At 30.9% G+C, this 27,704-nt stretch overlaps 2 protein-coding genes across 10 annotated transcripts in view; one reads left to right on the forward strand and one right to left on the reverse strand.

Annotated features, from left to right (window-relative positions):
* Positions 1 to 15,140, forward strand: part of LOC139500695 (uncharacterized) — a 31,676-nt gene extending 16,536 nt beyond the window's left edge. For 4 of the 6 annotated variants that reach the window (XM_071289500.1, XM_071289501.1, XM_071289502.1 and 1 more), the window contains exons 10-13: positions 3,438 to 4,100; positions 4,866 to 4,952; positions 6,788 to 6,880; positions 8,358 to 15,140. In XM_071289500.1, the coding sequence (XP_071145601.1) occupies positions 3,438 to 4,100; positions 4,866 to 4,952; positions 6,788 to 6,880; positions 8,358 to 8,590 (1,076 nt within the window). In that variant the 3' untranslated portion in view covers positions 8,591 to 15,140. The remainder of the gene's footprint in view (positions 1 to 3,437; positions 4,101 to 4,865; positions 4,953 to 6,787; positions 6,881 to 8,357) is intronic. The other 2 variants (XM_071289503.1, XM_071289504.1) reach the window with 1 other exon arrangement.
* A 931-nt stretch (positions 15,141 to 16,071) lies between these two features.
* On the reverse strand, positions 16,072 to 27,275 carry LOC139500696 (alpha-galactosidase A-like). 4 transcript variants are annotated; one of them, XM_071289509.1, is made up of 8 exons: positions 27,249 to 27,275; positions 25,802 to 25,962; positions 25,222 to 25,396; positions 22,620 to 22,794; positions 22,070 to 22,164; positions 20,346 to 20,507; positions 18,808 to 19,005; positions 16,072 to 18,350 (listed from the first exon to the last, which is right to left on the reverse strand). In XM_071289509.1, the coding sequence occupies exons 2-8, from the start codon at positions 25,951 to 25,953 to the stop codon at positions 18,096 to 18,098; spliced, it is 1,212 nt and encodes a 403-aa protein (XP_071145610.1). In that variant the 5' UTR covers positions 25,954 to 25,962; positions 27,249 to 27,275; the 3' UTR covers positions 16,072 to 18,095. The 4 variants fall into 4 exon arrangements, with proteins under 4 accessions (XP_071145610.1, XP_071145608.1, XP_071145607.1 ...); XM_071289507.1 differs by having other exon boundaries at positions 27,236 to 27,275; XM_071289506.1 differs by having other exon boundaries at positions 27,139 to 27,259.
* Positions 27,276 to 27,704: the final 429 nt, after the last annotated feature.

The following is a 27,704-nucleotide window of genomic DNA, read 5'->3' on the forward strand; positions in this document are numbered from 1 at the left end:
ACATAAATAATTCATTTTCTTAAGATAAGAGGTTGAATCATTGTCTTTACAGTGTGTAGCAGGTTATTTAATAAAAAGACAACTTTTTATCACTTAAGTTCCGGTACTTGTTACCCGAAAACTTATATCAACCTAATTTTCTGCAGTAAATTAGTTTGTTACTTCATTTAAACGTGATAAAAGTTGCCTCCAGTAAATGTTTAATCCATTTATTGCATTAAAAACGTAATGTTCCTTTCCAAATAGCTTGTCAAACATCGTTTATTTTTGTAAATTTTCTTGCATTCGTCAGCCATTGACCGTTTCTAACTACGGATCGGAACCGGACCAGCTATGACCGAAATCCGTATTTTTACAATAATAACTACAGACGCATGGATGGAACAGCTGACAGAAGAATATTGATCCCAAAAGGAAAAATTACGCATTCCATACGCATTAACAGACTTTTGGTTACATCTAATTGATTGGTGTATATAATTCCATATAATTTATATGGATTGTTTCAAAATATTGATTAAAGTTGCTTAACTCTGAGACTATTCAATATATTATGGCCCAGCTTAACTTTGTTTATCTTTTGATGAGAAACACTGAATTTCATACACAAGATAGTTTTTAATTAAATTGTAATTGATATATTATAATTTCTTTACCTTTTTGACATAAAAAAAAATCTTTTTAGTGCTAGATATTTAGTTGGTATAGTTTCTCACAAGAACCTAAACTTAAACAACTTTGAATTTGAACTGTAACTTTAATTGTATACTCAGGTATGTATTGAACAATATAAAAAGAACATTATTTACATATGACCCTTTATACTATAGTAAAATCTAAAAATTGTAGCGCAGCGCACGAAGGAGCACTTCTCTTCAAATCTCACCACTTCTCCCTATCAGTTTTAAAAAGAGAAGTCACTTCTCCCTATGATTCTGAAGTAGTGTGAGCCCTGTTTTATTGGACTGTCATACAAATGAGAGGTTTAGCTAGCTATAAAACCAGGTTTAATCCACAGTTTTCTACTTAAGAAAATGTTTGTACCAAGTCAGGAATAGGACAGTTGTTGGCCATTCGTTTGATGTGTTTGAGCTTTTGATTTTGCCATTTGATTTAGGACTTTCTGTTTTGAATTTTCCTCGGAGTTCAGTATTTTTGTGATTTTTCTTTTTACATGTCAAGGTACAGTATTCAACAGATGACAACTGTTTATGTCAGATATGTGAAGTTTTTATTTGCTTAAGTTTACATGATAAGTGATTCAGGTCAGGCCCATAGCCAGGAATTTCTAAGGGAGTTATTTTGGACTCACGAACTCGACTTTAACAGTCACAATTCAAACAGAATGTTGACTTTATTTGTTTTCAAGGGGGGGTTCGTTCAAAACCCCCGGAACCCCCCTGGCTATGGGTATGCAGGTTGTTGTTTTACTGCCATATAAAAAAGAAGATGTGGTATGATTGCCAATGAAACAACTTTCCACAAGAGACCAAAATGACACAGAAATTAACAACTATAGGTCACCGTAAGGCCTTCAACAATGAGCAAAGCCCATAACGCATAGTCAGCTATAAAAGGCCCTGAAATGACAATGTAAAACAATTCAAACAAGAAAACTAACGGCCTTATTTATATAAAAAAAAATTGAATGAAAAACAAATATGTAACACATAGTTTCATAAACAAACGACAACCACTGAATTACAGGCTCCTGACTTGGAACAGGCACATACATACATAATGTGGCGATAGATTGTTTCATTTCCATTTGTCAGTGATTCCATATTATTAATTGTTTTGTTCTTGTAGAATGCCTGCAAAGATTTGTTTATGAATTTGACCATTCAATAGAATTTTACATTTGGAAAAAGTAATTGGAATTCGAGTCAAGCAATGTTTAATACTTGAAACATTATTTATCTGAATCATTATCCGTTAGTACAGCTGAACTCAGTCGTTTATATTATTTATCTATTCATGAATTTATCATCTGAAAGAAAATTTTGCCTCATATTTCACAACATAGTTGGTTAAATGTATCATCCCTTCAAAATTGTTATTTAAGTTAGTTGATACAGTACATCAGTATTTAAACCATTGTTCAGTAACACAGATAATTAATTTCCGATCAATGATTACATTAGGTCATGTAAAATTATTCATCCATCAAGTAAGTCACACTTCAATGCTTTTTGAATGAAAAGTTTATTCTTTATGAATTAGATATTTTAATCATTAATGTATATGGTTCTTTTACCTAATAAAATTCATCATGTAAATCGTTCATGCTTCATTGCACTTCACTTGAAGTTATAATAAAAGTCATAAAATTATAAATGAAATTTAAATAGCTGATGTGTTTACAAAACATTAATTAAATGCATTACAATTTTTGAACCTCACACCTACATTAGTTCTTTGATAATACTTTTGAAACTTGAATGTGTAAAATGATTCAGCAATTTTAACTAATATGATAAGTAAATACTTAACACACCTATCTTAAACAACTTATAGTTAATGCTTTGAACTGGCTGGGTACTGTAGGAGGGATAGACTAACATCAAGTTGTACAATGATTGCTTAAAATAAGAAAAGATTGATTCAATAGTATTGAGCTCACATGGTCCAAAAGATTATACATACATGAGCTTTTCTATTATCATTTAAACTCTGATTCAACATTTATAATTTGGCTGTTCTTATGCCTCATCTTAATTTACACTGCAAAACGAAAGTTGTCCTTATCCTTGAGTTCTCAAACACTTGGTTTGTATCTTTTGTCAGAATTCATAGTAGGATAGAATTGAGTTATGTGAGTATGGCCAAAAATTTTCCTTCAACTATTTCATGTATTTATTGAAGACTTTTTGCTTTAAAACATTTTTTTTCATTTGTTAGTGTTACTTTGTATAAACTAGTAGATAAAGAAAAATAGTGTATTTTCTTTATAATCAGCAAAATAAAATCTACAATTTAGTCAACAATTCAGAAATCATCAATTGACACTTAATAGGAGTTATTGCCCTTGAATAATGTTTTTTTTTTACTCTTTTGTGAATAATGTGCCAAAGACTATTAACTGATACAGGCTCCATGGATTATCTTATTTTAAAAGTTAACTTAAGGCAGCATATATATGCTCTCCCAGGATAATATTACTTTTTGTCAAATTATGAAATTATTATATCAAAAATAAGGGGAATTACTCTTATGCCAATATAAAAAATACTCAAATTAAGAGATAATGACAACATTTGATAATTTATATGTGTTATTCTGGGATATGATGTTCTGTTTAATTGGTCTCATCTGCATGCAAAGACAGTCAGTGAAGCATAGCATAAGTTTCAGTGTCCAAATTTGTTGAAGTTTGTGACGAGATAACACTGGCTAGACATATATCTGTATAAAAAGTCTATTTTCATATTTTTCAGTAGTAGCTATTAATCAACATGATCAAGAAGAGGGATTGCAACTGTTAAACAGAAATGAAAATCTCAATAATTTAGGTCCAGAACAACAGGACAACATTAATAATATGAGAAACATGCATGTCATAGAACGAAATGTTAGTCATGTTAGTGTGACAGATAAACCTGATAATAACAACTTAGCAAGGGTTGATAGTGAATGTCCTAGTGTGAGATTTAACTCTGATAGTTCTGTGTCTATAAATAGACAACTGTCAAACATTACTGTGACGGACAGAATAAATAGTACTGCTTCAGAAAATAGTCCTTTAATGCAAGTAAATTCAAACTCTCCGTGTGTAAATCGTGCAAACTCTGTGCCTGATAGACAAGTATTACATCATGGTGAACTATTAGTTAACCGTCAAGTATTAAATCGTGCTGAGTCTGTCCCTCAGCAGGTCTCTTGTGAGGAGGAGGATGGAGATATTTGTATAAATATAGGAAATTCACCAGTTCACAGTCCGACAAGTCAGTTATTGCCTTCACCTACACGTTACCCATATTTGGAGAATGGGGGTGGTGCTTGTATTCCGCCGCCAGACTTTGATAACATACAATCATCTAGTCCTGTCATGAACACTGAACTTCCAAATATAGCAGAATTTAAACGTTCATTAAGTAAAGGTAAGCAAAGTTGATTTGGATAAAGTGAAAATATTGTAGATTGCCATTGTGTTTTTCAGACTATTGAAGCAAGGTCTACTTTTAAAGCTGTTATCCTAATGCTAGCAAGTTAAAACTTGTATACATTATACTAATAAATGTTATTGGTAGTTAAGCAATTAATACTAGCTGAAGCCTGCCTACCTATTGATTGTAGATGTCAATCTTAATTACAGTGCTTGAGCAAACAGTTATACAAACAAAGCAAGCAAGCCAAGCAAACATAGAACTTGCTAGAATTAGGATAATGATTGCTTTAATATACCTTTTAAATTTTGTTATCCATAGACAACATATAAGATTGTGATATATATGTACTGTGCATTGATTTATTTTCATGAGTACCAAATTTCATGCATTGAGGAAAACTTGCATTTTGTATATACATGTATATCATTATTTGTTTTCATTGTTTTGCCAAACTCTGTATATGTACAACATGATAGAACATTTGAACACTAACAGCAAATTCTGAGCCGTTAATTGATGTAAACAATTTGCAAGTCTCCTACATGTATATATTAGGAGGTCATTGGCTAAAGACTAAGGTTACTTAAGGTTGATGCAGAAAATACCAACTTTCCAGTCTGTGATTGACTGAGGGAGGCAGGCATGCTAGTACTGCTACAACAAACCATTGATGCATGATTGAATGTAAAATAAAGGTATGCTGTACATGCTAATAAACATTTATAAAAAAATTTAACAATCACATAAATTTTGTAGATTCAGAATCATCTGCAGATAATCTCAACAGCACTTCTCCTTATAGTTCTATTCCAGAGGAGACTGGTAAAGAAATACAAGAAGAAGGTAGATATATATTAACACTGTTATCAGATGGTTTGGATGATGTACTTATTGTAGAAATGTTTCTGTCATGTATATCTCTGTTCAATATATAATTACTTTATGTAGGGACTTTTTATACTACAGTATATAAAGTCCCTGCTTTATGCAACTTTAAATGTACATATATTTATAGTATAGACAATAGTTTCTCTAATTCTTCGTCAATTTATCGCTTTCTGCACCCATTGTATAAAAAATTTAATCAACGTGTGGTTCGTTTGATCTCAGTTCTCCATTGGTTAAGATCTGATTGTGACGTCGAATTTTCTTGCTTTCCTCTGAATTTCCTATTGTGACGGCATGAAAAAAGGCAACCATGCCTGATGACGTCACATAGAAAGAACACATCTTTTTGCAGATCATTCGAAAAGAAGGAATAAGTTTGCCTGCATAATGTTAGAAAATCATTAGAGAAACAGATTCCACCACCAAATCTCGTGTAATACGATATTTATCCACTCTTGACAGTTTAATTTTAAATATTTAAAACGCTCGGGCAAGCCTCACGTTTTAAATTTGAAAATTTAACTGTCAAGAGTGGATAAATATCGTATTACACTCGATGCAGTGGTAGAATCATATTTATCTGACCCTAAAAGTTAACTAATTAGAGAAGAAAGGGTGTCACCTTTAAAAAATGTTAAAATTTCCAGTTTTACAAAATGCTTCCACATTTATATCCTAAGAAAAGAATAAAAACTATATATATATACACAAACAAATTGAAAAGGCCATAAATTTTGAAGACAATTTCTCTAATTACTATGATGATTTAATTAACCTTTGGTCTGGTAAAGGAAGATTATTCATGTTATCATATTCGCATGTAACCTAACTTGGATATAATATAAAGAAGGAGAAAATTCACTGCTGATGTTAAGGTCTTATTGCCAAGGTCAAGGTCAAATTGACTAAAAATATACTTTATTTTACAGAAAAGCTTTTTCTGCATGCTATATCAATACAACCAATTGGATTACAGAACTTTTTACAATTTTTTTAAAACTAGTTGAAATACATCATATTTTAAGATTTGTTAAATGGTTTTTTTTGTAAATATATATTTAGAAGACCTACTTCTTTCCATAGTCTGTAAACATTTTATATTAAAAGATACAACCATAATCAGTAGAAAGGTACTATCAAGTTCTATAAGATAGTTTTCAATCTTGTGACACATTTCTAGACATTGCTTGAAATTTTTTTACTTTACATCTCTTCCATGTCTTCATCCAGTCATTTTCCTTAATTCTAAATAACCAAAAATTTCTGAAAATATTTTTAACAAGCATGACAATTCAGCTCAACCAACAGCATAGTGAATATTGCATAAAATTAAAAGCATAAAAAAGGTGGGGTAAAAAAAAAATTTGGGGGGGGGGGGGGGATTCGAAGGAAGGGGCAATTCGCAACAGCAGAGTGTATTCCACAAAAGCAAAAAATTGAATATAAATTCAAATCATTTGACCAATTCTAAGTTCTTTCACTACAGTTTTTCTGTGTCAGAAAACTATTATATATCAAATATTTAGTAACAATCCAAATTCAGACCTGTATCAAGTGTGAATATTGTGTCCATTTTTGCCCCAACTATTCAGGGTTGGACCTCTGTGGTCGTATCCAGCTGTGCTTGGCAAAGCAATTTTTTGCTTTATAACTTTATATTTTACAAGTTTGATGAGTCAATGTAGAATTCATGTAAGGTATTTGCACTACTTTTACAATCAGAAAACTTATTTTCTGTGATCTTTTTCATACTATTCTTACTAACACCAATCTTATATCCTACTTTCTAGTGACTGCTGTGTCCAATCCTAGTACTACAATGTTAGACCCACCACACATGAGTGATGTCAGGGACTATAATGATTGTCATAATCTCTCTCATGGTAAGTATCCAACTTAAAAGTCGTGTTTTCTCCTTTGAATTATTTTGAATTATTTCACTTTTTGTTATCCTGGTGCTTTTAGATTTGTATAAAGCTTTATATTTCAGAAGGTAGAATACCATGTCATACCTTGTTTATACATATGCATTATGTTACAAAGTTTGTCGCATGACATTGTCATGCATGACCATGACCTTGACCTCCTTGACCTCATTTTTATGGTTTTGCTGCTTCCGTAAACAAAATATCCTTAAAATACTACATTTATTGTCATTGTAATGTCACTTCAGTTGAATTTCTAACTTATTCAAATAAGATAACTCTATTTGGTACATGGTATCCTTACAAGGTCATATATGTCTGTCAGATATGTTTTGCCTGACCTTGACCTCATTTCACATATGTTTCATCAAGTTTAAGATTTCTTGATGAGGTCCCTTTCTCATCAGATACTATAATCACTTAGTCACTAATAGGGGAATAGAATAATTGAAAGATGTGCATGTCACTTTGGTAGGATTATCTGACCTTGACCTCATTTTCATTGTTCAAAGGTCAATACTCAGTATTTGTGTAAATGTCTTTATCTACTATTCACAATATAGATTGAATACATTTGTTGTATGGAATGATTATAAGATGCACATGACCATCTAGCATGGTTCATCTTACCTTGACCTCTCTTACATGGATCGTTGATAATGTTACGTTTTAAATATGAATCTTGTTTTAACCTTAATTTTCAAGAATTTCAAAGTACATGAAATAAATTTAACATGATCAGCATGATCAGTAAAACTAGATCTTGTTCTACAAGAACCTGATTTTTTGCATGATTAATTCAAAAAATATAAAAGCTTATCTGTTACCGGAACACTGTTGTCAGACGTTAGCACATACACATTAATTGTATATTATCATGATTATACTTGAATTCAACATTTTAAACTTGAGAAAAATAAATTTTCAAAGATTTTTTTTCATGTCATCCAGATAAACTTGTTTTATTAATGGGTTTAGTTATTCAAGCCAAAGAATTAACCTTTGTTAGTTTTATAAATCTTAGTTTATAGGGTTACATATACCTGCAAAAAAAAAATTATCAGTAAGCAAAAACAATCAATTTAAAAGAAAAGTTCTGTAAGTATCATCTCCGGGTCAAGAATTATTACTTGTTTTAAAAGAACATTTTATTACAGTGGCAAGAAATACATGTGATATGTATGTTTTGAAAAACAAACAGTTATAACTCTCATATTTTTACACTTCCTTATATGGAGGATATATGTCTTAATAGTTATTGTAGTTGTCATATACCCTTAGAATACTTCTGTGCTGGGTATTGAGCCCTTAATTGAATTTAATGAAGTGTTCCTATTGGTATACCTATAATTTTGAGGGTTGAACATTTGACTTAACGTCCCTGTAATGAACAATTGTTGTACTCTTTCAAAGTATTATTTTAATGTAATTTCAGTCACAGACATACCACAAGCGAGTGATATTACAAATCAAATAGACAGTCGATTAGAACAGTATAATCATACAGTGACAGGCGTTGATGAAGAATCTGTGTGTAGTATACAACGACTGCCGTCAGAGCACGAGGAAGAGACGGCAAAGAAGAATGATTTAGACAGTAATCTAGACTCAGGAATGGCGTCAAAACTTGGCGATTCTGATCTGTCTTCTAAATCAGACTGCTCATAGCAATAAAGCAATACATTGTATTAATTATATTGTTTTTATTTAAGTGTGTATATACAATTTAATTATTGATTATCAAATAACGGATTAACTTCTTTGTTTTAAACTGTTGATATTTTGTTGTGTGAAACATTAACAATTTTATACAAATTTTTAATATGTTTTTCATAAGAAAAAAATGTTTTGAGATTTTTCTTCTGAACCCACCCTGGCATATATTTATTGGTTAATTTTAATCAATATTTTTTATTGCATTTTAAGACCCCCAATAACTCTTTTTCCAAGAGTCTTCAGAACAGATTTAAATGGTAATTAGAAATTAGTGGTGTTGCTTTTTGATTTTTTTTATTGAATTGTATGTCTTTTTATAAAGTTATCTCTCTTATTGTAGTTGCACTTAAAAAGTAAATCGTACCTTAGTAAAAACAATATGTATAGATATATAATATTGTCATCCTAGTTACTTTAAAAGATAGGTTTTGCTCATTGTTGAAGGCAATACAGAGGTCCATTGTTTACATCTTCCTTTGATCTGCAATAGTTGTCTCATTGGCAGTCACATCTCCTTGTATTCAATGCATCAGGAGAGCCCTGCTAAACAGATATACTCAAAATTTTCAAAATTCATTTCTTATCAAAGGGACTTAAATCATACAGACATTTTAATATGTGTCACAGCAATGTTTTGTATAAATTCCTTGTGTACTAAATAGTTGAGATTCTTTTTTCTAAAACTGATCTAAAATATGTCACCTCCATCTAAATAGAATAAACGATGTCTTTTCATTTCTGTTAGTTATACATTTGATAAATGATATGACTGTTTGAACTTGGTGCTAGATATACTTTGTATTTTAACATTTTTATCAGCCATTTTAAATGTTTGCTATTAAATTTGTCTGTAAAATCATGCAGCTTTGTTCAACTTCAGAAAGTTTAACAAATAAATAATAATTATTTTAAAAAAACAAAATGTTTGCTAGGATGCAAGTTTTTATGGATTCGTTTCCAATTCCATACAACTTCAAGTTAAACAAAATCATGCTCAAACTATTAGATCAGGGTCAACAGGTTTTTTTCCTCAATAGATATGCAGGAATAATTCATTAAATACTTAAAAAGTTGCTATTAAAACAATTTAACATGAAATATTAATAAATCAAAATTGGCATTTCATTAATTCATTAATTGTTTTTAGTTTAGAATTTATAGTTTTTGTTAGAAAAAAAAAAGTAGTTGTACCACTACAAGGTTGTAGATTAGTTTATTATCCAGCATACTATACTTATTAAATCTATGTATAGATCACATATAGATAGATATAATTTACCTTTTAACTAGTTACTTATTTAGTTGGTTTATAAGGTTATGGTGCAAACAAGTGTTGTCTTGCAATTGTAGATGATTCTTCACCAGTATTTAGATGTTCTGTCTCTTTGCAGCAAATTATGTTATAGGCTGTAGTTTGTTAGTAATCAATATTATTCAAGATCATTGTTGCCATGTTATTTTTTCCAAAGGAAATATGTATAAGAATGTGACACAAAGGTTAAGAACATGTCTTAATCATATTTGTCCTTATAATCAAATGTTTATGCATGTTGTAATTATATTTGTCATTTTGAACTAAAGTTTCATAAAAACACTAACAATAATTTTATATAAACAAGACTTAGGTCTGATACTTATGGATAAAAGTTAATGAAAAAAATCCATGTAGTCATTGGAAACCTATTAACATTCTTTGCTTTTTGGAAAATAAATTTCATGTAAAAAAAAAAAGCAGTTTTTAGTCCAGTTATTAAAAGGTAATTTTAGTCAGGTAATTGAAAGGTGGTTGTACTAGCATTGTTGGTCATCACTATATACTTATACCAATTATGCTAATAGAAAACAAAATTGAATCTTATATCAATCAAATAAATTGTTCCGATTCATAAACAACTGAATGAGTAAAGCCTTTCTCAACTGTCCTGACAGATTCTTCTTTGTTGTGCAAGGTAGACAAATAACTATAGTGCTTCATACTTACCATTGGTTAGGTCATATGAAAGATTTGTTAGATGAGCAAGTATTGGTGATGTTAAATGGTTATGATAAAGTATTGTTTTATTTCATGGTAACACCAATTTTAATGATATGGTTACACCCAAGTTTTTAGTGATAAGCCTTTGTTACACTAAGTTATTGTATGACTTGAATTGGTTTGCCAAGATATTGCTATTTTTAATATGATATTATTACAATAAATGATTGTTGGTATTACATGAAGAGTACTATTTCAAGTGATTTGACATGATAATACATAGTGCTCAACGTCTTCAGCATTCTTTGTTACTGTTTCTATTATGATAAATATTCTGTAGCTTTAATACACTTTCAACTGTGATATCTGTTGTATTGTTTTTAAAATATTTTACTTGGACATACTTGCTTTTTTTTCATGGAACTTACTGTATTAAAACTTTAATTGCTATTTATGGCAGTTAAAAAAAATACTTTTATTTCGATCGACAATTCAAAATTGCAGATTTTCTAACAAACTATTGAGTATACACATGTTGAAGTCTGCTCGACAAATTTTTTATACAGAAATGAAATTAAACATTTTGTCAGTTTACTAACGCTATAATTTTCATGTTTTGGTTGATTGAAATTTCTGAATTGTTCATATTTATTATGGCAGTCGAATAGTTTATACAATAGTTTGATTTAACACAAGTTTATGATGACTTTGATATACTGGTACATGTATAAACCAAGAACATTAAAACATTGTGTTAGGTTGCATTGTCAAAATAATTATAGTTGTGATATGAATGTCAGTAATGTTTGTGTATACTTGAATGATATTATATTTTTGACAATTTTTATTAAATTCACCGAATGTGCCAGGATTTTTACAAGTATATATGCACCCGTTCATTTTACTCATAATATATACAATGCATATAGTTATATTTCATTTAATGTATTGTTATATAACCATTTTTTAACTGCTGCATTATACCATATATAGGGATTATTATATCTGTGTGTATTTGTCCTTCTAAATCTATATATAAGCTCCCACCCTCTACTGAAAAGCAAAATAGAAGTTTATGGTATTCATTTTTGTGTTAACTCTACATATGATGTGTATTCTCTTGGGGCACCAACCTTCTGAAGTGAAGTGACCTTGTTTCAGGAGTGTATTTTCACCATTGTAAAGTTTAACTGTTGGAAGCTGTTTACACAGTTTTTGTCTCGCCTTGACAGAGTCAAAAAGCAAGACATAGGTATGCTGTTTGAGGCGGCAGCGTCAACAATGTATAAGTTTGTAATACACGCAAGTAGTAGGTCAATCATAGTTGGTATGCAGTTGTATAAGCATTGGAACATCTCATTTACATGGAGATTATTTAGCCATGTAACTCAGTCATGGTTCATTGACTTTGAATATTTACATAACTTGTGTAAGATGTTAAAGTATTGCTATTTGCAATTGGATTTCAACATTTGCATAATCAAAATTACAAAAAGGCTAGACATATCCCTGTGATAACAGCTTATATTATATTTTGTTCTGGATTTTTTCTGATAATTCTGCTTTTTTCTTTAAAATTGAATTGACCTATGGGAATATTTCATGATTTTAAATAAATTTTGGAAAAAGCAATAACCAACTCCTGGTCAAAAACTTCCCCCTAAACAATAGTTCATCAAGATTATACAACAGGTATTGTGCAACATTATCATGGCAGCTGTATAATTTTGAAATATTTTATCTATGCAACATGTTAATGATTGTTATGTTAATATGTAAATATTGATTTGTACTAAAATTATTGACATGTTAGATTATTATGTTGAAATTTTTAAGAGTTTATGAAGTCTGTTAAAAAAAAAATCAACTTTCATGCCAATCAAACTTGAATGTAATACTTATATATCAGTAAGGATTTTGTCACACATATATCATACTTAATTTATAATCTTTACTAACTAAGAATATACAAAGCAATACATTACAAAGTACATTATCATGTGCCTTACATATCATTTATACATAAACACAGCGATAAATTTAGCTTATCAATGGTTTTTCAAATGAGAGGGTGTTTTTTTTTATATCTACAATCTCAATGGAGGGCGACATCCCTGAGGTGAGACATGACACAGAAACATCCCTCAAGTTTGAAAGACCAATGATAATCTTTTTATCTCTATTTTGCCAAGGAGGTCATGGATGTTTACATTGGCAACAACAGATGTACCCTTAGTTTCTGATGATAATTTTCTATCTCTAGCAAGAAGTATGATATGAAAAAAATTATCACAAAAATAGGTCAATGGAATACACAAAATAGGCATGATTAATGGTAACAGGTTTTCTTTACACATGATCTTCCCATTACATTCTATGTTGGCATTAAGTAATTAACATTATTTGCATTAGTGAATACAAAAAGTAATTAGTTTAGTTTAGTTTAATAACTTCATTTAACAGTATACTTTTATTAAAGCTTTATTGACTGTGGTTTTGTAATGTTTACAAAAACTATTAATCAAATATAAAATATTTGTAGACTATTATTGTGTTGTTAGCATAGTTAGGTTGCTGTCGTGTTGACATTTCTCTTTTTATGTTAGAAGGGTCAACATGTTGAAGCTTAGAGACTACATTAGGACAGTAAATGTTTTGGGTGTATGATATTATTTGTCATTATTTCTAAAAAAGCTCCGCCATAATCAAATATATATTTTAAATAAGCACATGTATATATTCACTGTAAATATTTTCACCCTTCAAAATTGAATCATGTATAAAATTATATGTTAAGTAGTCATAAGTGCTAAAAGCTTTCCTTGTTGTAAAAAGTGCCATGCTTGAATGAAATAAGCTTCATATCTCATATATATTTAACCTATCTTTGCTCTTTAACGTTCAATGTTAGGAGTATCATTTCTGTAAATACAAACAAGGCCTTCAAAGTACAGTGTAACCTGTGTTATCCGACACCTTAAAAATGTCAGATTAAGCAGGTTGCTGGAATACTCAGGTTTTTCCTGCAAGTATAGGCATATTTTGGGACCATGAAAAAGTGTCATTTAAAACAGTATGTTGGAATACTCAGGTGTTGGATTAGGCAGGTTACACTGTACAGTAAATAATTCCTACATATAATTTTAATCTAAATCTATAAAGTACCAGTAAGTTTACAAATGTTTTTGTTCTCTGTATTAAAACAATTTTTCAGACTTATTTATTAAGATTTAATCCTACTATTCTCATTATTCTGGAAAATTAACTTTTAAATTAAAATTTGTTTTCAATTCATTTGATATATAAAAATGTTTCAATTAATTATCAAAAGAAAAAAGGCGTTGAAATTTTTTTTTAAATAAAATAGAAATTTATATAAAAAAAACGAGCATATCATGACATTATAGATCAATGATTTTAATCGTAAATTTTCATATTTGTCATTAAATGACCTCATTTTATTCTTATTTCAATTTTATTTCTGTCATCTAATGACGAATTGTTACTATTTTTACTAGGGCAGTTATAGTTTTATCTTTAAATTCATTACTGTTTTGTATTTTAAACTGTTAGCTACATTTGTTTTTATAGAAATAGAAAGTATAAGTTTAATTTAAGTAATATTATTATTTTGTTTTAAAATTGATTATTTCTGAATCCAGGATCTTATTCAGTTAATGATATGCGGTAAAGTTTCAGTTGATTTTCCTTGGAGGGCAGCTTACCAATATCAGAATTTCATCTCGGAAATTGGAAACTAATTGTACAAGGAGTTTTTATGTAAATACAAAAGAAAAAAGTTTCTACACTATGCAAGTTTCACCAAAGTGGCAAAAAGTAGCTACTTATTGTTTTTTGCCATCCTTAGAATGACTCTACTGCAAATTGGAGGAAAAGCCAACTTTATAGGATCTATATAAAAGTTTATTATAATGAATATTTTTGAAAATCAAAAATTTTCTGAGAAAAGCAAGTAGAACATCTTTCACCAACAAATGTGGTGATAAAAAATCTATTAAAGGGCTATTCCAAAGTAAGTTACTTTGCTGCACTGTGCTTTGTTGTATCTGAAGTCAATTGAATATGTATTTCATTGGGTTGTTCAGAACATATGTTACATTAGGTTTGAAATAAATAATTCAGGGTGTGGGGCATTTGAAAGTGCATTAAACACCCCTTTATACTTTTTTGTCTAGAACAGCCCTTAATTGTTTTAATTTTTTCCTATAAAGCCAATGTAGAAAACAATCCTATTTGAAATATTGAAAGGTTCAATTATATAATAGTGTGTGCATTTTATAAGATTTTGATGTAGCTGATATGATTTATAATTTCATTTTAATGATTTTTCCCCCATATATTTGATGCATTATATAGAATTTTTGTATAGTGATTGTTATGTATTATGAAACCCTTGTTATACTTCAGTTGTGTTCCTTTCTGTTTAATCTTTTATGTATAGATTCCTTGTAATAAATCTTATCTTCAAAGGGGTCCTACTTAAAAAATAAATAAAATAATACATTTTTTAGTCTATTATTTTAACAAGTTGCAATGTTGTGAAGTTTGCACACAAACTAAGTATATTGTTTGATTGATTGATTGATGAATGAATGTTTAATATCCTGTGGTAAATATTAAATGTATATTCAGGTTGGTAATATGTAAATGATATGCAAATTAGATCTCTGCAACAACTACATATCTGTCAGACAGGGTTCATCTGAACTCCACCTCATTTCATCAGTGGTCTAGGTGACATTTTCTTAGTCAAGAATGTATATCACATACTAAAGCAATATGTCAACTTTATATGATGTCTGAAATGATTGTATGGTGAACATGTGGTTTCATCTGATCTTGATTATCTTATTTTCATGGTTCATTGATCAATATTGAGCATTCAGATAGTATATGTAATGTCTCAAACAAATTAGATAGTATATTCAATATATCAATCATATATGGAATGATTGTAAGGTGTACATGTCTGCCTGACAGTTTTCATACGAACTTGACTTCATTTTCATGGTCTTTTTGTCAATATTGAGTTTTCATAGCTTTGTCAGTTTATCAGACACACTTAAGCTGGTCAAATATTCCTAGTTGTTTCATTTGCATTCTTCACTGGAGATCCTGCATTTTGAGGAGAAATGTCCAAAAATAAATAAAAGTATGTGAAAATATACAAATGTGACTGCTTTCAACAATGAACAGGATATCTAAACGTCTTAGAAGTCCAATTATATTGACAGTGACCTCTGATTTTGTCTAAGTATAAGCATTAAATGGAAACACAATTCTACCATGATGGTGAATACAATTTTCTACCAGCAAGAGAGCTTTCCACTGAAAAACAGCTTACACTTTATAAAGATCCCAATCTTTCATAATGTCTTGAAATCAAAATGTTTATATTGCAAGAAAAGATTGAATTAATCTACAAACAACAACAACAAAAATCTCAATAAAGATTTATTGTAAATAAAACAAGGTCAAAAACATCCATCATATATATATGTATATATAAACTTGCAATATAAAATGAGATATAATTTCAATGAATGTGTTTAACTGCTTAAATATTATGCATTATTATACTGTCTCATCTGATTCACTCAATCTGTTCTTGGTAACACTAACTGTGGCACGAAATTTAGACAATAGTATAAAAATAAGAAGATGTGGTATGATTTCCAATGAGACAACTCTCCACCTGAGTCCAAATGAAACAGAAAATAACAACTATAGGTCACCACACAGCCTTCAACAATGAGTAAAACCCATACAAAATAGTTCATGTTGTTATAGGTCACCACACAGCCTTCAACAATGAGTAAAACCCATACAAAATAGTTCATGTTGTTATAGGTCACCACACAGCCTTCAACAATGAGTAAAACCCATACAAAATAGTTCATGTTGTTATAGGTCACCATACAGCCTTCAACAATGAGTAAAACCCATACAAAATAGTTCATGTTGTTATAGGTCACCACACAGCCTTCAACAATGAGTAAAACCCATACAAAATAGTTTATGTATGCTCAAATCTCATAGATCAATTACAAAGATACAAAGGTAAAAATAATATCTAAGGAATTCACATTATCTCCAAATGGAGCTAAACCATATAAGGTTATAGATGCATGTGAAGCTACACTGTCAAACATTTCACCATCAGAAAAAGGCAACAATCTGTTAAATAACGGGCAAAATATAAAAGATGTGGTATAATTGCAAATGAAACAACTCTCCACCAGTGACCAAATGAAGAAGAAGTTAATAAATATAGGTCACCATATGGGGTTCAACAATGAGCAAAACCCATACTGCAAAGTCAGCTGTAAAAGGCCAGGAAATGATTTTTCCAATATATAAGACAGCGAAAAACATATCCTTAGCAAGTTGAGACAAAAATGTAAATATTATATATTGATTGGTTAGTCAATTAACACAACAGTTATTAAACTTCATTCTTTGTTATCCCCAGGGTTCGGAAAATAATGACGAAACTTTTGTCAGACTAATGTCTATTTCTAAACAAACTTTGACATTGTTTGCCAAAAATAACATAACATTTATCATCAATGAGTGATACCCAATAGCCAATAATTACAACCACGGTATATAGAAGCCAGCTAGACAGAGAAATTTTAAAAGATTCCCTTACTTTGACTTTAATGAAAACTTGAAATTTGACAGACCAAGGGACACAACTCTGGTTTAGCTTGGTTCGGCTAAAAAAGAAAGATGGATATAGGTAAGGGCCTATATCTGGTCTGAGATCAATGTATCTATGTCTTTTATTTTTACTGATAATTCAGAAATTGTTGTGAAGTTTTTATTAATGAAAATAATGCAATTGAGTGAGTATGTCAATAACAAGAACTGACAATCTCATACCAGATACATATAACTGTATGCAGACTTTCCCCTATCACAATAATTAATCTCACGTTTGTGTCCCTTTCACAATATCATATAAAAAAATCCATACAAAATTTCTCAACATATTTGTATTTATAGTTTTGATATGAATGAAATACAAATGATTTTGTCCATTTGGGACCATAAATTTGCTTGGAATATATTTATATGGGATAAAGTCAGGACCATTGGAAAACTTCTATAACAGTAATTTATATAAATATATATACTTTGGAATGTATAATCTATATATATAGCAATCTGAGTAAATATAAATGTAAAGAGGAATGGTTAAGTATAGTAAAACAATAGGATTTCTTTTCATTGCTTTTTAAAACGCAGCTATATAAAAAATAAACAATGTTAACTGATACAAAATCTTGTGACAAAAAAAATCAAAATGATTACATTTTCCTCAATCACATTTAATCAAATATGAAGCAAAGATAATACTTTTGTAAAGAATAAATTATAAAGTACAATTTTGAACCCACATAATTGATACATTGTATGTTGATACCAGAGATAAAATATAGAAGAAAACACATACAATTAATTGACAGGTTTAGCTGTAAACATATATATACCAGTAGGATTTACTGTAAAACTTATAATGGAGGATTTGTTGTGTTGTCCTAAATCATGACCTTCAAATACTTCTGTTAGATGATAGTCTCCAGCATCTAATCCATAGAACTCCAGGGGATATTTGATTCGTATAAAATTTCCTCCTTGTACTGTGTACACCACTGCTACAGCTTTACTTCCCTTGGGTAGAATAGGCTTGGTCCACACTTGCACATCACCCTGTCAAAATATTTAAACTATGAAAATAAATTTTGGGTACTCAAACTAGCTTGTAATTCTAATGCTATATTTTTTTTGTGAATATAAGACAATCGTCAATGTCCAGGTCAATAACAAATATATATGGACAGCTTATAAGAAGAAAAATAAAGACTAGCTAAGATCAGACTATGTTAACTTTGCATTTTTGAAATTAAACAAAACGAATGCAATAAATTTAAGTCAGTTCTCCCAGCAATGATCACTGTGTCAAATTAAGTAAACAGTAGTAAACTGATGTTCAAATCTTGTAAATCAATAAAATAAAGAAAATTAAAGGTAACAAACAAACACTGAGAGATTTCATCAACTCAAAAGGAGCAAGTTCAAGGGTTTCAAAGATAGCACTTTATAAAACCTCTAGTTCTTAACTGTCACTAGCTAATAAACCATCAATCAATAATTATAATAGACTTACCATTTGAATTGGTTTTCCTTGTATACCTAAGGGGTCCTGGTTAATAGCTAGTAGTCTTTTGTTTATTAGTAAAGCCTTGGACCTATTGTTTATACTCCTTAAGTCATTAGCCAGAAGTAATGGTGCAGCAAATATACACCACATCCCAAAATGTACTCTTTCCTGATCAGGACTCAACCCAAAGTTACCTACAACTATCTGAAAAAGAAAAGCAACGAGCTTTATAGCAGAAATAAATAAACATGACTGTGATTTCCTCGAATACTGTCCCCCTCTGCTGTGAAATTAGCACACTAATGTATGACAATATCAAAATTGTGAAAGTCTTATATCTCTTATATAAATTACCAGATCAATCAAATGTAAAACACAGTAAAATATGAAGGAATGAAAAAGAATATTAATTCAACTCTGGATACTGTCTTTTCATCCTATAAAGAATCTTTCTAAGTTTTGTAAATCTCATGAAAGTCTCGAAATAATTTCAAGACAGAATGAAATTAAATGTTAATATAAACAAGGACAAAAAGCATCACCGCTATGACTTGCTTAAGCAATTGTCTTCAAGGCTCAACAAAAACATATTCTTTTAACATGGGCATAACTGTATAGAGTGCATAAAATAGTCCCTCTGTCAAACTCAACTTTTCTTATAAATTCATATCTGTAGAGTGGGGTGCTCATTTTCGCCATATCTTTCCATGTTTTCTACAGTTTATGTTCAGGTCTATATGTTTTTGAAGTATACTGATATTTCTATATGAAGATAACTTCAAATGCAAAACATTCCTAAGCTTGAAAACATGTTTGTTTGAAAATAATCATCTGTAAAGTTAGATTAAAAGGTGTTTGAAATTTCCTGAAGTTTTGTCAATGGGGGACACATATTCGCCGTTTTTACACATCTATTTAAAACCAAATAACTGCAGCTTTATATAATATTTATCAAATAAATTTCATTATAGATGAACAGCAGACATTTCAAAGGTGTAAAAAACAGAAATTTAGGCCAATCAGTCAAAAAAATGCTAAGAAAAAAATCTATGAAAATCCTGTTTTTCATTCAGGAAATTGACCGAAAATCGTTGTCCGTTTTTCGATCTTTTGCAGTAAGTGCTGTAATTTTGTTTAAGTTTAAAAAATAATCATATTTGTTATAAAATTATAATTTATTGGCATATTTCTTCCATTCCAGCCATCCTTTGAAGTGTTTACACCTCAAAATCATAAAACGGCGAAATTGTGTCCCCGGCGAATATGGGCCCCCCACTCTAATTTGAATCATGTCATATATATAACTGAATTCCACATAGCACCCCTGATTTCAGTCTTACCATATCTGGGTTATTCCAGCCTCCAGGTCCATGGTAAGCTGACATGTTGTACCAGTCTTTAGACTTACCATATCTGGGTTATTCCAGCCTCCAGGTCCATGATAAGCTGACATGTTGTACCAGTCTTTAGACTTACCATATCTGGGTTATTCCAGCCTCCAGGTCCATGATAAGCTGACATGTTGTACCAGTCTTTAGACTTACCATATCTGGGTTATTCCAGCCTCCAGGTCCATGATAAGCATACATGTTGTACCAGTCTTTAGACCACCAGTTTATAATCCCTATCACACTGTCCCAGGAATCTTCAATATCATTGTAAATTCTCCACATATTACAGGTCTTTCTTATAGCAGGGAAATCTGGCTACAAATAAAAAAACCAAACATTCTGTAAATCTTTCAAATATTCCTTATACCCCTGTAGATCAGGCTAGAAATAATAAAACCAAACATTCTGTAAATCTTTCAAATATTCCTTATACCCTTATAGATCTGGCTACAAATAATAAAACCAAACATTCTGTAAATCTTTCAAATATTCCTTATACCCTTGTAGATCTGGCTACAAATAATAAAACCAAACATTCTGTAAATCTTTCAAATATCTTTATATCCTTGTAGATCAGGCTACAAATAATAAAACCAAACATTCTGTAAATCTTTCAAATATTCCTTATACCCTTATAGATCTGGCTACAAATAATAAAACCAAACATTCTGTAAATCTTTCAAATATTCCTTATACCCTTGTAGATCTGGCTACAAATAATAAAACCAAACATTCTGTAAATCTTTCAAATATCTTTATATCCTTGTAGATCAGGCTACAAATAATAAAACCAAACATTCTGTAAATCTTTCAAATATTCCTTATACCCTTGTAGATCAGGTTAGAAATTAAGAAGTATAAATTAAATTCCATTATTACAAATTTTCTGTGTAACGGGAATGTCTAGCATGAAATATTACAATTTTTTCTAATATAAAGAAGTCAAACTGGAGAAAGTGAAACTAAATAGTGAAGAAACAATCATTTCTCCAATTTGGTATGAGTGTTTTTAGATTTTAATCATGAGGAGATCAGTAATTTCCAGTGAATAAGGTAAATATGTACTTGTAGTAAGTTTTTAATTTAATTATGCATTTTAAATTTAATTTTACATTTACATGGACTTGTAGTGTAAATACAGAAATTATTGCTAGGATTTAAATAATGAACAGATATATCATGTTATGGAGGGGTATTTGCGAAAAATACAAGTCGAGGGACTTAAATTTCCCGAGCCGCTAGGCAAGGGAAATTTTGTCCCAAGACTTGTATTTTTTGCAAATACCCCTCCATAACATGATATATCTGTTTAATTACACCGAATAAATTTTAATTTAAACTCTCTGTACAAGGAAAAGGAAATATTTATTTGAGGACAAGTACTCTCATAAAATATACCGCGGGAACTATACATGTACTTATACGCGTCCGCGCTGTCTTTATATAACGTCATATCGAAAAAAATTGGCGGGAAGATGCTCGCGAGGGTAAAAAATGAATATCCAAAATGGCAAATACCATGGTATTTGAGGCATATTCACCGGCAGTGATGAAAAACAGTCAGATTCGTTTGAAATGAGGAAAAAATGTTAGAATATGCGAAAAATACACTGGCTATCAGCCAATCAAAAGCTGGCATTCTTATATAAGGTGTAATTATGCAAAAAATGCAAAAAGTTTCAGAGTCGCAATAATTAGATTTTGCTTTTTTGCCAGCGATCAATGATGAAGGTAATAGTTCTGACTTTAAAGTAGTATGCAACATTCAAATTTATATGCTGCTTGTCCGGGCGTATTCCCTAAATTTGTTTATCGAGTATTGTCTGCTACAAAAATAGCAAATATTTCTGAAATATACAAATTGTACTTGACAATACCTTAATATGCTGTATTCTGTTGTCCATAGGCCAAGGACAAGTAAATATCATTGGTCTGCCAGTTTTGTTCAAGAAAAACTCCATAATAGGAAAACCTTAAAAATATAAAAAAAAAAAAAAAACTTTATCATATATCAGGGATTATCTTTATCAGTTTCAAGGATTCTCATCTGATTCTTTAAGTTTGTGTGCTTTATGTATAATTATGAAGTTTATATGGTAAAATCTATAAAAAAAAATTATATAGTAAGATCTAAAAAATGTTCATGTGTCTCAATTTTTTTTCCATTCATTGTTTTTGAATTTTGTTATGTCTGGAATTATAACTGAATTGTATGGCATTGGATTTTTCTCATTGTGAAAAGGACATAGAGGGACCTATAGTCCTTTATATTTTCATCATTCGGTCACAGGTGGATAGTTATTTCATTGTCCCCGTGTTAGGCAATAATACAACAAATGGAAATGTTTAACAACCTTGACTGCCTATACAGCCCTTGCATGGTAGGTAAGGCAATCATACCACATTGTCTTATTTTTATATTTTTACCATATTTCATATCCTTAGCTGCAGCATAGCAATGATCAAAGAAAACCAAGTCTGCTCCCCAATCAGCAAATGTCTGGGCATCCGTCTGCATATAGAACTCACTACCTATGTAACCAGCACATGTCTTTGTACCAAAGTCTTCATAAATACCAAACTTTAGACCTTTAGAATGGATCTGTTCATAAATATAACATAATATCAATTATTTGTAAACTTCATGTTTCTTGGTAATTGTGATCTAAGCTTATTCATGTCAAGTAAATTATAAAACTTAAAATTCACATTATATTCATAATTTTTATGATTTTCACATTGTTTTCATTATACCCCAGTCCCACTAGGCCACGATCGCACTACGATCTGTGAAAAAAATGCAAATTTGGATGATCGCAGTATGATCGTGTAGGTCGCAGTAAGGTTGTACCACAGTCGTGGTGAGGTCTTCAAGATCGTGAAGAGCGTGGCCAACTTTGAACATGTTCAAAACAATCGTGGTGCTGTCGTGGCAAAATTAGGTCGTAGTAGAAGCGTAGTGAGAGCGCACTAAGATCGTAGTAAGATTGCAAAGGTCGCTGTACAATCGTAGCGAGAGCGTAGCGAAGGCGTGATTCTATTCAGAGATATTGCACTACAATCTTACAACGACGTTATCACGACCTTACTACGACCATCACGTTCTCACCGCTACCCAACTACGCTTCCACTACGACTTTACCACGCTGTTCATGACCATAGTACGATTCTAGCATGCCCTTGCCGTCCTCATCACGCTCTTCTCACGACCTTACTACGTTCATACTACGACCATCATTTTTATTGTCATTTTCACATAAAATATATAAAAAAAACTCCATAGATTTTGTTTGTCTGAATGTATTTATCCATTTGTTCTAACGGCTCAACTATGCTTCTCGTTTTTATATAGATCAGACCTTTGGTTTTTCCCGTTTAAATAGTTTAACATTAGTATTTTTTGTACCCTTTATAGCGTGCTGTTCGGTGTGAGCCAAGGCTCTGTATAGAAGGCCATACATTGGCCTATAATGGTTAACTTTTATAGATTTTTACGTTGAGGAGTTGTCTCATTGGCACTCATACCACATCTTCCTATATATACATGTATTGACACATCTGTGTCATCTCTGCTATCGTTCACTATATAATATAGTCATTTGAGCTTTATGGACCAGCAAAAGGTTGTAATTTAGGTTTGATTGGTCGTTCCGACATCTCTTGATGACAAGTTTTATACTACTTATGTGTATAGTATCAGTTTAATTGATGTCTGGAGCTGGCATGTCAGTTACCTGCTAGTAGTCTGTTGTTATTTATGTATTATTGTCATTTTTTTTATTTTCATTAGTCATTTCTTCTGACATCAGACTCGGACTTCTCTTGAACTGAATTTTAATGTGCGTATTGTTATGCGTTTACTTTTCTTCATTGGCTAGAGGTATAGGTGGAGGGTTGAGATCTCACAAACATGTTTAACCCCATTATTTTTGCGCCTGTCCCAAGTCAGGAGCCTCTGGCCTTTGTTAGTCTTGTACTATTTTAAATTTTAGTTTCTTGTGTACTATTTGGAGTTTAGTATGGCATTCATACTTTGCTCCCTCTGCCTCTACATCAACCCCTACCACCACGCCCACATGTTCTAGTAGATTTTGGTGGCATGACTGTATTGTTTCCAAGAAATCTCTGTTTTAATCAGAAATAGAAGGAATGAAACTATATTGATATGAAACACGATATTGTAGGTATTGCTGAGAACGTAGTAAAATCTCGGTATGAACGTAGTATAATCATGGTAAGAACGTGCTATAATCGCAGTAAGATCGTGTTGCAATTGGATAACTCGTGGTATGGTCGTAGTGAGAACGTGAAGAGCGTAGAAAGATCTTTATAAGCGTAGGTCGCAGAATAAGCGCGGTGAGAACATGGTTTAATCGTAGCGGGATCGTTGTAGAAGCATAATTAGGACGTAGTAGCATCGTGAATGCAACGAAAATTAACCTTTTCATGCCGCTCGTACTGCGACCTCACCACGATCTAAATTTATTTTAGATCACGGTGAGCGTGGTGCGATCGTGGTCTAGTGGAACTGGGGCTTTAGCAATAATGGAAGCACTATGTTAATAATTTCATCTGGGTAATCAACAAAAAGTACAAATTGTTTTCCCACTTCACTGGCACAACTGCAAAATGCATTATTTTTAAATCAGTATTAATTTTCACCACAGTTCTTTATTAGGAAGAAGTGTACATTTAAATGTTTTCAAGTCATTGTCATTTAAGCAAAGATAATTGCTGATATAAAAGTACCTAGTAAATTAGTTCTGAAATAGTTTTTCAGAATAATATAACAAATATTACTAGGAAATCATGAAACCAGCTATTAAATGTCACAACATGATGTACTGAAAGACCATTTGTTTTTGTGTATAGCAATAAGATAATTAGACCATTTAGAAGTAAAACATAGAACTGGCAAATCTGAGGAAAAGTTTGGTAGTCAACACCAACAAGATTGACCATTTTGCATCTTGATATCAAGATTAAATAAATGCAGAAATATTTTCAGGGTAGTCTGTGTGTCACTTACATAATCAGCCAGTGCTTTAATCCCATGAGGAAATCTTTTTGGATCTGCTTGTAACCTTCCTGAGGAATCTCTATGTGGAGCTGGCCAGCAATCGTCTAGAAGGACATAGTCATACCCAGCATCCTTAAATCCACCAGCTACAATAGCATCGGCCATATCCATAAATAATCTTTCACTTTAAAAAGATATATTGTCATGTAAGTAATGAACTAGTTAATCAAGATAAAAAAAAGTACTGAAAGTTTCTGGGTTTTTTTTCTTTACCAAGAACAGTGAGAGCTAGTTTTTTAAACCAGGTTCAATCCCCCTTTTTCTACATTTGAAAATGCCTGTACCAAGTCAGGAATACATTGTATGACAGTTGTTGTCCATTCGTTTGATGTGTTTTGTCATATGATTTTGCCATTTGATCAGGGACTTTCCGTTTTGAAGTTTCCTCTGAGTTCAGTATTTTTGTGATTTTACTTTTTGTTAAGCCTTTTATACAAGAGTAGGAATCATAAAGCGAAAATAAACCTATTAATCAATAGTTTATTATATCATATTATAAACAACCTTCTCAGTGTATACATGTACTTACCCAATACAGTCATTTGGATATGTTTCACAGTCCACTTCACATCTAAATCTTTCCCAGTTTCTCCATCCCATTGTTGGTGTTAAAGCCAGCCCATTGTCTAATGCATTCACCAGTGTAGAAAGAATGGTCAGTAAAAGAACAAATGCTAACATAACAAAGTCCTGTAAATAAAATGGTACACATGTAAGTTTTTACAAATTTAATTTGATTTTGATTTTTGGTGATTAAACGCCACTTTTAAGCACCGCATTTAGGCTATTTCGTGGCGGCCAGTTTTTTTTGGTGGAGGAAGCCGGAGTGCCTGGAGAAAACCATTGACCTTCGATAAGAAAACTGACAAGCCTAGTCAATTAAGATTGGAGTAGAGTGATAAATAATTGTCCAATTAAATTGCATTTTTTTATAATCCATGGTACATGTAAATCAATAAGACAAGACTTTCACAAATTCAGGGATATTTTAAAAGACCAATTTCCCCACTTTAACAGCTTATGTTCAGATTTTTATTATGTAAAGAAAATGATTTGTATAAGCATTTTATCAACGATGATCGTAACATATACTTTAAAAAGATGATCTTAGCTATCTGTTCCAACGAAGCATTTTCTGATTAATAAAAATATTATGTAAAATTATACATATAAAAAATAAGATGAGGTATGATTACTTAAGACACAAGAGATCAATGTCAAAAACACAGAAATTAACAAGTATCAGCTATACAAACAGGTTGGGAACAAACCCCCTGTATGGTGATTATACCTGTATAGAGGGATAATCCTTCTTTAGAGGGATAAAATTATCCCTCTATAGAGAGGTATTTTTGTTTACACTGGATTTAAAGCAAATTAGGACAGAATGGCATTTTCTAGTTAAACATGTATTGGCTAAAATCTCTAGCATTATATGCATCAACATATATATGCAATTTACAAAAAATTGGGATGACCAGTTTTCTGCTTTAGTGACAAAACTTGCAATCTATTGTATACCCACCTGATCAACAACAAAAGGAATAGTTGACCTTTAAATTTCATGTTAAATCTAACAATAGAAATTCTGTTCAGTGAGGCATAAGTGAGTAGAATTTACCTGATCATCACAGCTTTCAATCATGGTGAACAATAGATTGTCAGATAAGCAGAAAACTGGGCATGTGTATATTAAATTAAGTACACCAATTGGTGCATCAACTGTTGCAGGTTACTGCCATAATAAGTAGAAAATGCCATTCTGCCCTATTTTGACAAATGTAAAATAAGATTATATTTTTTTACCATTCCCAAAATAATTTGGTGTCTGGACATGCTAAAAATTGTATAAAAATTTCTACATGCCTTAATTATTATCTGAAATGAAACACATATATAAAACCAAGAATGGATTTTGAGATGAATGAAATAAATAATCAAACAGTTCTATTATAGATGATACTTTTCTTGTTTACTTCGGGCTAATATATACCGGGAAGTGATAAAATTGAGAAAGGAAATGGTGAATATGTCAAAGCGACAACCACCCGACCATAGAGCAAACAACAATTAAATGTACATGTTCACCTTTAACGAATCCCTCCTTTTTCGATGGAACACCATCAAATCAAAGCGAATCGAATTTTTGAAAAAAAATTTTACTTGAAGTCGGCTTGTCACAACACAATAACATAATTTGGTTTTTATAACAGACAAATTCATACATAAAATGATAATAAGAAAAAAGTAGAAATTATCAAAATATATTCTATACATTATTTGATATTTACTGTATCTATGAAAAGCTATTTTTTCATAATGAAAAATACCATATTTTCGGTTTAACATTAAAATCTGATTTAAAAATATTAGAAAGTCTTAATACAGAATTCATTTATCAGAAAATGATTTCTTAGTATTAGAAATTGATT

Source organism: Mytilus edulis, chromosome 13 (genome assembly GCF_963676685.1).
Source record: "Mytilus edulis chromosome 13, xbMytEdul2.2, whole genome shotgun sequence".
Lineage (NCBI taxonomy): Eukaryota > Metazoa > Mollusca > Bivalvia > Mytilida > Mytilidae > Mytilus > Mytilus edulis.